The sequence below is a fragment of the Cricetulus griseus genome, unplaced genomic scaffold, assembly GCF_003668045.3.
Source record: "Cricetulus griseus strain 17A/GY unplaced genomic scaffold, alternate assembly CriGri-PICRH-1.0 unplaced_scaffold_194, whole genome shotgun sequence".
NCBI lineage: Eukaryota > Metazoa > Chordata > Mammalia > Rodentia > Cricetidae > Cricetulus > Cricetulus griseus.
Genome location: NW_023276913.1, coordinates 13,243 through 22,947, shown reverse-complemented (window position 1 = coordinate 22,947; position 9,705 = coordinate 13,243). Strand labels below are relative to the sequence as shown.

Sequence of the window (9,705 nt, the reverse complement as noted above, 5' to 3'; positions counted from 1 at the left end):
TGCTTCCTAGTCAGTCACCCAAATTTTCTTGGTAACGTTGGGGCATCCATTTTTAGCCTACAGACCACAATGTGTATCCCAGACTTCTCAGCAAAGCAGAAAATTCTAAACCCTCCACCTGCATTGTCAGTTTGTCGGTCACCTTTTTTCTGTGTGCAGTAGAACATCCGGTAGACTCTTTCATGAAGCAGGAACCTTTCATGGTTGCCCATTTTGTTTAAGCACTCACTTTCCAGTGAGTCCTGCATGTCCAGTTTATAAATCAACAGTCAAACAGTTCAGGCAAGAGCAGCTTCTTGCCCAAATGGCTAGTCTTGCCATGTCAAAGGCAAACTTTATTTCTTCAATGCTCATCTTCTGCTCAGATGTAATTGGTGTACCGGGAGTAGTTGTGTCTCACTGTCAAGAAAAGCCCTAAACCATTTAAATGCCAGATATTCCGTAGGTCTTAGAATGGTTTGAAGAATATCTATATATCTAGAAAACCTAACTAATATAAACAAATAAACAATACAAAGTATCAACAAATGAGGATCCATTCCAATACAAAGTATCATTTCTATATAATATTCCTCCTTTTTCCTTTTAAAAATGATTGCCTGTGACCACTACCATTTCTAACTGAACAAATTTTATGGAAAACAAGTATTCGGATTACCTGGGCCACTGCTTCAAGGGGTCCTGCCCCATGAAACCATATCAGTCTGGAAGAAATCCACAGCTCTTCACCCTCCATGGGAAAAAAAACAGAAATTTCCCTCCCAAGTAACCTGTACTTTAACAACTGTTGCTCCTTCCCCAGCAATTACACAATTTAAAGACAACACAATGGCATTCTTTTGTTAACAGTCACACATTTACGATCACACTTCATACACACATGTGTGGCCATTCTATACGTACAGAAGGTATATACATCTTTTGAACAAAACTCACATAGGAGAAGAGGTGTCAGGGGATGGCCATCCTTACCATAGCTTGGCATCTTTGGAGGACCTGCAGGACTATTGCATCTTTGTCGATTCCTGTATGGACTTTTGTAGGGCCTGGTTCTTTTCTTCATCTGTTTGGACATATACTCCTTTCTCATCTGATATGATCGATGATGTGGATGGCTTGTGTTGAGGGCTCGGGGAGGGCGGCTGGAAGTCTGGGTCTATGTAATTCACATTACCAGTACTCTTTTTTGGAGCTGGGTTGTTAGTGCCACTGGGTACAGGGGATGAAGACGCTGGGTTCTGCATAGGGACATAGTTCTCCTCACAGTCTCCAGAATCAGTAATGGAGATAGAACGGCAGTACTGGGAAGAGCTGGGATTGAAAGTGTTGTTGACTGTGGACCAAGCCTTGGTGACAGGTGACTTGAAAGGGAGATCATTGATAACAGTGTTGTTTCTCAGGTCAAGGAGTTCTGGCTTTGCTTTTTGGCCAGGCTTGAGGTGGCAATAGACAGGTGGTGGCTGGATCTCGCTTCCTCAGCTGGCAATGTGAAGGGGCATTGTGCTCATGGGGATGCCAGAACCTGGGTTTATAGACACATAGTTGTCATCAGAGCTGGCATTGTTTGGTAGACCCACGATAGTCTTTTTTGGAGATTTATCACGGCAGCAGGCGGTTTCTCCATCTCGTGTTGGGTACTTGTAGTCACTGTCTGGCGGTCTTTGTTGGGGGCTGCTCCCCCGAGGTGTCTTGGGGGGCAGTGGTGGGGGAGCTATGGCTGAGTCCACTGGGAGGTCTCCAAATTCACTACACAGGGTGTTTCTGGGTTCCTTGTATGTGTACACATCCTCACTATCTGCCAGAGACCCTGTGACGTTGCCCTTGGTGTGGCTGTGTGAAGCCAGGCTATGGGGCAGGTCAAAACCACAGAATTGGCTTGGCTTGGGAAGGCTATAGAAGTCATGGACCTGACTGCTGACTCTGTTGATATAGTGTCTATTGCCCTGGGCAAGGTTTTGTGCGGCTGTATCACTCTCCTGTAGGTTGCTCTGAGAAAAGCTGGCATTCCTTGCATTTTCTGTCATTCCACTTATGCATTGGTGCAAGTGTTGATAATCCTGAGGTGCACTGGTGGACATGGCAGGCTGGATGCAGCTTGACAGAGGTAGCTGGCTAGAGTGTGAAAGGGCTGAGGACCTTCTTGCTGGGAACAGGTGCTGACTGGAGCTGCTGAATTCAGCTGGTGAAGAGCGGTGACTATGACTGACTGAAGGAAGGTTTCTCAGGGCATCAGTGCTCCCTTTAGTCTGACTGAAGCCGCAGATCTGGCAGATGCTCTGGACCCACCTATTCATGTCAGCCTCTGTCTCAGCCACCAGGTAGAAGGTGCGCTCATTGGTCTTGATATCAAACATAAAACTCTTTTGGAGTTCTTTTTTGTTGAAGGTCACGCCTACACCCAGATGGATACAGAAGTTTAGGTTGATGATCCGCAGGGGTTTCTTGGAGTGTTCATTCTTATAGTATTCTAGAACATCCGGATCACCTCTCATCTGACCACGCCGCAGGATGAACCAGCGTTTCTTCCAAGCATAGCGCTCCAACTTTTTCTCAGGAGGTGATTTCTCCAGCCAGCCTGTGCACACCACATCATTGCTGGCTGACTGGAGCCCACAGTCAGCTTGAGTGGACAAGGGCTCGGGCTGCTGGGTCAGCTGGCTGCTGCTTCCCCCAGTGCACAGCTCAAGGGGGAAGGATTCCTCAGTGGGGGATTTCCTGTATTTCTTTAGTAGTTTTTTTAGAATTATTACTTAATCAAAAGTTAAAAGGAAATCTTACCAGTGCCTTGTCTCTTTAAACTTTATCTGTGTGATTGACTGTGATCCCTATTCCAATCCAACTATCTTAGGAGCTGAGGTACCACTTTTCCAGTGCCTTTACAATCGATCTCTCTTAGGAGTTGAGGTACCTATTTTTTGTACCTTTTGCAATCCACACTCACAACTCCTTACTTGCTTGGCATTTTTTTGAGTGTGATCTCTTATGGTCTCCTGTCTTTACCGATCTCTGTGGAAACTCCACTTGTGGCCTCCCTTGTCCACCACTAAGTCTGAGTATTGGGCGAAAGCCTGGAGAGTTGGATGAACCACAAGATGCCTGGTTCAGTTCCTGAGAGAATGTCCCTCATTTTTATTGTGGAGCAGTCTTGTATACAAACTTACAAAAATCCCAGGTCAAAGGGTTCACATCAGGATCCTATTGGGGGAGATCAGAAAAACAGGAGGTACCTGTAGTTATGCTGGAAAACAACTCTTAGAGACCCTGTGGGGACTGGGTCCAAACACCCAATGAGTCATTAGATGGCTGAGGCATTTCAACAGGAACCAGATGCACACAACGCTCCCTATCCTGTGGGAAAACACTAACAGAACCACAGGCCAACACCAAAACTGGATCTGGCTCTTTCCAAAGGCCCGAGGGAAGGTCTCTCTAAATAACCAGAGGTCTTTTCTGTGCAGTGGACCGCCAATGACGATCTGCTGCAGAGTTACAAGAATAATCCATAATTAAAAAAAATTAAGATAGAAAATAAGTGACAGAGTTAGTAGAGCCAAGGTGACCCTCAAGGTCCCAATTCTTTACTTTAACTAAATAGGCTTTTAAAGTGTGGTGGACATGTTCTACAATAGCCTGTCCTTGGGGGTTGTAAGGAATACCAGTTTTGGGGGTAATTTAAAATTGACTGAAACCTCTGCTGACATAAGCAGGGCCATGATCAGTCTTAATTTCTTTTGGGACACTCATGTAAGCAAAAGCTTGTAGACAGTGGCTTTTAATATATTTTACCTTTTCACTAGAATGGGAAAAGGCAAATATTAGTCTGAAAATAGTATCTACAGAAACATAAACAAATTGCAATTTACCAAAGGATGGCACATAAGTTACATCCATCTGCAATGCGTGATTGGGCAGCCATCCTCGGGGACTAACTCCCAAGTGAAGCACAGGAAGAAATTTGACACAAACTATTTAACTTGTTCCTTGATTATCTGAGTATGTAGCTGTAAGGACCTTGTGCTGAGATGAAAGCACTTATGTAAGGATTGTGTTCTAGTGAGCCCTTGTGAAACTGCAATGATTTGAATGTACCTGTTGGTCTTGTGATTTTTTTCACTGAGAGGTCCTGGCAAATGGGTATGGGCCCTAAGATGTCCCACGAATGCAGGTTTGCTCCCTTTCGATAGCAGACCCTGTATCTGTAACAAACTCTCTTGTACAATGGACATAGTGGCAACATAGGCAGGCATCTCCAAGGGTTGGACAATTTGAGCTGCATATTGACTATCAGTGTAGTTGTTAATGCTTCCCTGAGGAAGAACTGTAGAGACATGGCCAAGGCTAAAAGTTTTGCCATTTGGGCAGAAGATGCAGCAATTCTGGCTGTCTTAGTGATTGGATACGTTACAACTACAGCTCTCCCATTTGAAGAACCATCTGAGAAAACCATTCATCCCTTGGAAATATGCTGAGAGACTATAATCTTTGGGAAAATCAAAGGATGTATCTTAAAAAGGGAATCCAGATTATTGGATGGGTAATTATTATCAAAACCACTCTGGGTAGCAGAGAGAAAAATAGCCCAATTATTACTATTATTTTGTAGCCACTCTATTTGTTGATGGGATAAAAGTGTAACAACCTGGTCTGGCTCCTTACCAAAAGTCTGCAAAGCAATCTTTTGCGCTTAAAATAGGACTTCAATTCTAGCTTGGTGACACGATACCACTTATTTAGATGGGGAGTCCTGAGAATGAACCCAAAGAATAGGACTCTCTGGCCAAAAACTCCTGTAGGAGAATGAACAGAACAGAACACTAATAAGTTTAAAGGTTGGAAACAATCTATATTAGCCAATTGAGCTCCTTCTAAGGCCTTTTCAATCAAATGATGCACTTCTGTCCTCGAGCAGTAAGGACTCGAGGAGAGTTGGGATCTGCATCACCTTATAATATAATAAAGAGAGGTTTAAGTTGCCCATTAGTAATTATTAAACTAGGTCTGCTCCAAGTAATATCACCCGGAAGCCTCTGAAAACCATTTAAAGTTTGAAGGTTGTCAGCCGAAGTTTAATCTTTTGAGGGCACACCCCATTACAAAGCAAGTGATGTCCCAGATAATGATATGGAAAGTCTTTTTGTACCTTCTTTGGTGCTATTGGTAATCCAGCCAAACCTAAGGTCTCTTGAAGATCCCAGGAGTAGATAGTAATAACTTTTCTTTTGGAGCTGCCAATAATAACTCATCTATATATTTAATTATATATAATTGAGGATATTTTTGTCTGACTGGGTCTATAGCTTGAGAAACACAAACTTGATACATGGTAGGGCTACAAGCTATGCCTTGAGGCAAAAGCACCCATTGATACGTCTTATGAGGCTCTCTTAAATTTAAAAATGGAACACTGAAAGCAAAGTGCTGACCATCAGCAGGGTGTAGAGGAATATTGAAAAAAAATCCTTTAAATCTGTCACAATTAAGTGCCAGTGTTTTGGGCTGGCCACAGGGGCTGGCATCCCTGGCTGAGTGGCACCTATGAGATCATGGTCTTATTAACCTGTCTCAAGTATTGTAATAGTATCCATTTATCTGATTTTTTTCTTAACAACAAATACGGGGGTATTTGAGGGAAAGGTAAGAAGGGACAATGTGACTGGCATTAAGTTGTTCCTGGAGCAGGGCAAGAGCAGCCTCCAGGTTTATTTTAGTCAGGGGCCATGGTTCTACCCAAATGGGTTCATCATTTTTCTAGGTGATAAGAATTGGAGGTATACGAGGCTGCGAAACAATGGCTCCCATTAAAAATGTCCCAATCCTCTCTGGTCTCCCAGAGCCCTCTGCACCAGGGGGTTTATCCAACATGGGCAGGGGAACGCCCTGTAATTTCTGCCCAATTCCTTTTCCGGGGCAATAGCCCTGCTCTCTAAGTATGTGCTGCACATGAGGCATGGCCTGAATGGCCCCCATGGCTTCTAGGACATCTCTGACCCACAGATTGATGGGGATATGAGGCAAAATGAAGGGCTGAAACATACCAGAGTGTCCCTCATCATGCTTGCAAGTTAGCAGCTGGGAACTTTTACTAGGTGACTTAGCCACGCCTACACACTTCATGCTACTATCTGATTCTTGCAGGGGCCACACCTTCGGACAATGGTTGAGGGAAATGACAGACCTGTCTGCACCCATGTCCAAAAGCCCCTGAAAGGCCCTCCCATCAATAATCAGCGTCATCAAGTGTCATGATTCTATAGAGTGGACACCCAGCATCCAATGGGTCCCTTAGAACCAAACCTCCCTTCTCCTCTCTCAGGCTTAAGTAAGGGTTCTTAGTTGCAAATTTAGTGAACAGAACTAACTGAGCAATTCTAGCTCCTTGGGGAATAACAGTGACTCCCTTGCCAGCTTATTACCATAATTTTGACCTCTCCTTCAGTATCTTCATCAATCACTTCCTGAATGACCCTAACTCCCTCAAGCAGTGTGCTACTTCTTCCTAAAATCAATCCAATTGAGCCTGGCAGTAAAAGGCCTTTGACTCTCATGCCCAAATCTTGGGGTCCCATCTGAAGAGTCAAAACTGCTGTGTTGGAGGTACAGAGGTCCAGTCCTTCACTTCCTGGTGTATCTCTGACAAGGTCTTGGATACAAAGGTGTTCCTCTTGGGGAGGAACTGAATAGGGCAGGAAATAGTTGTATTCAAGGCCCCCTGCACCTGGGAGGAAGGGGCCCAGAGCAGACCCTGATTCCAGTTTCCCGGAGGTGGCAGGGGGTTGCCCTGTACATCAGTCTTTGACCGGCATTTAATGTCCCAATGATATCCTTTTTTACAGCAGGAACAACGACCTGGATGAGGGGATGCAGAGTCCTTAGCAGGACAATTTTTCTTAAAGTGGCCCATTTGCCCACATACAAAGCATGTCTTAGGTCTGGCTCCCTCACTGACCTTCTTATTTCCCTGCATAGCAGAAGCAATAACTTGTCCCATAATGTGGTGTTCATCTATATCTCTACAAATACCAATGTAATCATTGATTCTTTTGACCTTGTGAGGTAGTAAAGCCTTTTTACAATACTTGTTGGCATTTATTAAAGCTAGCTGTCTAACTATAGACATGACATTATCAGTATCCACAAATGTATGCCCTAAAGTTCTAGAAGTCAGTCCACAAAGTCAGAATAGGATTCAGATGATCCCCATAGGACCTTAGAAAGTTGGTCTCTTATGGCCTTGTTAGGTAAAGCTTTCCAAGCAAGGGCAGCAGCTGCTGAGATCTGTGCATATACAGCTGGATCGTAAAGAATTTGCTGACCTAGGTCTGCATAGGCTCCCATACGAGTAAGCATTTCTAAATTCCTTTCAGGGAAACTGGCAGGTGTGTTGCACTGTGCCATTTGGTTAAATAGGTTTTGGAATTCACCTCTCCAAATCAAAAAAATCTCCCCTGGAGGGCACAGCTGGACATAATTTTTGCCAATCACTGGGTGTGCAATTCAAGGCCACAAATAAGTCAAAAATGGTCAGAGTAAAAGGGGCATGAAACCAATAAGCCATAACTGCCTCTTTCAGCTGTTTAATATACATAAAATTAAGAGTGGAATGCTCTCTCTGATTCTGGCCTTGGGGAGCAACTATCTCTACGATTGGGAACATCACTTCGTCCTTCTGGTCTTCAGGAAAGCCTGAAGGAAAACAGATAGCGCTACAACTTATAGCAGGATCACGAGGCTTTTAGCTTATGTTTTAATTTATCGTCCCTTGCAAATTCTTCACTTTCCTTAGTCTCCTCCCCTGAATATCAGGGAGAGGACCCAAAGGAAGTGTCACTAGAAGCTTGAAGTGACCTAACAGACTCTTGGTTCTGAGCTTCTGAGAAGGCAGCCTTGGCTTCCTCAACCTGCTTTTTCACTTCCACAATATTACTAAGAAGTGCTTCTTTGACAAGATGCCACAGAGAAAAAGTAACTGCTGGTATGGCATTCGGCCCATCTCTGTGTAATGCCCTTTGCAGGTCTATCCTCACCTGCTCCCCATCAACAATACTAAGGTCACCAGAGATTAAAATCCAAGGCTGACCTCTTGTACAGTTTTTAAAAAGTCTGTTGCTGTCTTGTACTTAATACTGATGCCCTGCTTACTGGACAATTGGACCAATTGGTTCCCCGTAAGAGAGTAAGAACTAGCCACATCCATCTTCAATACACCTGTTCCTTACCTTAATGCTGGCAAGCCGTCCCGGGTGATCCTTCAGTGCCTCCCATTCTTTCCTAAATCTTGTTGGGACCTCCAATTGTCATAACAGCCAGCTCTACAACCTTCTCATGGGTTCGGGCAAGGGGATCTAAGGATTAAATAAATACAACACAGCTAGTCACTCTTGTAAGGAGAAGGCTGTTTAGTCCAAAGGGGAGTAGGCTTATATACTAACAGCAGCCCCAGTGTAAATTTACTCAGATCAAGGTCCAAGCCACCAAGCCCCCTCAATGGGTGGATAATTTGCATTCTTGCACAAAGGCATAGGCAGAAGCAGGGAACTAGGAAGAAAATACCTAGTCATGAGACAGACAGGGGACCCTAAGGGCACTGTGGGTCACCCTTAGTTATGAGAAGAACAGCAGACCCTAAAGAGGTCCCCAGCAGGATTTCTCTGTGTAGCCCTAGCTGTCCTGGATCTACCTCTGTAGACCAGGCTGGACTCGAACTTGAGGAGTTCTGCCTGCCTCTGCCTCCCAAGTGCTGGGTTTAAAGTCGTGTGCCACCACCACTCAGGTAAAAAGTTATGTATTTTTAATTTCATGAGCATTGGTGTTTTGCCTGAATGCATGTCTGTGTGAGGGTGCTGGGTCCCTTGGAACTGGAGCTGCAGATGGTTGTGCATAGTTCTTCCACATAGAGGGGCTGGATCAATAGCCCAGAGGTTAAGAGCATTTACCTGTGTTTCTGAATTGTATAGTTGTGACAATCAATCCATGTTAGGCTTCAGTGGGATCCAGCCAACTTGCCAGGTTCATACCTGAGGGGGAGAATAGATTGAGACATGGCAGGTAAGACCCTTAAAAAAAAGAGACACAGGATAGAGCCAAGAGGGCAATGAAGTGCGTGAATACTGGACTTCCCAAGTTTATTCTTCAGCATTCTTAAGTACCCCAACCAAAAGGGGAACATGGCAAAAGACTTCTTTATCATGTATCAGGAACAAACCCACTTTCTACCTTAATCGACCAAACATTTGATAATCATACTGAGACTCAACTCTCCTTATGGGGCCATGAGGGTCAAGAGTAACCACACCTCAGACCAAGTCTGTAGTTATTTAGGTAAGCCATTCAAGATTAAGATCAAACATCCTATAGCAGCCATGCCTTAGACCTTGTGACTTTAACCTTGGAAGACTAAGGACAGTTTAGAACTCTTTGACCTTGAGTCAAGAAGAAGCAGAGTAATCTCTGGCCTCTGACAGACAGTATTTCTACAAGTCTGAGGCCACCTTGAGATCAATGCTCCCTTGCACAAAACATGGCTGAAAAAGCCTTTCTCCTTGGTTATCTCAATTGCCCGTGTCCTAGAGATTTGCATTGTTGTGGCTAGAGTGATGGCTCAGTCGTTATGAACACTAGCAGCAGACTGCACATTGATGGTGTAACCCTGTAATCCCAGATCTTGGGAGGCTGAGTCAGGCAGATCTCTGGGAGTTCAATGCAAGC

General features: G+C 44.4%; 2 protein-coding genes across 2 annotated transcripts; both read right to left on the bottom strand.

Moving 5' to 3' along the window:
* Positions 1-1,004: 1,004 nt before the first annotated feature.
* Positions 1,005-2,588, bottom strand: LOC113838808 (GRB2-associated-binding protein 2-like). Its single transcript, XM_035453748.1, is given in 1 exon segment — positions 1,005-2,588. A coding segment is annotated over 1 exon segment (1,488 nt). The 5' UTR covers positions 2,493-2,588.
* Positions 2,589-5,748: 3,160 nt separating this feature from the next.
* LOC113838806 (endogenous retrovirus group K member 6 Pro protein-like) lies at positions 5,749-6,234 on the bottom strand. The gene has a single exon (XM_027434325.1). It carries the CDS (start codon positions 6,232-6,234, stop codon positions 5,749-5,751), a length of 486 nt encoding a protein of 161 aa, XP_027290126.1.
* Between the last annotated feature and the right edge of the window lie 3,471 nt (positions 6,235-9,705).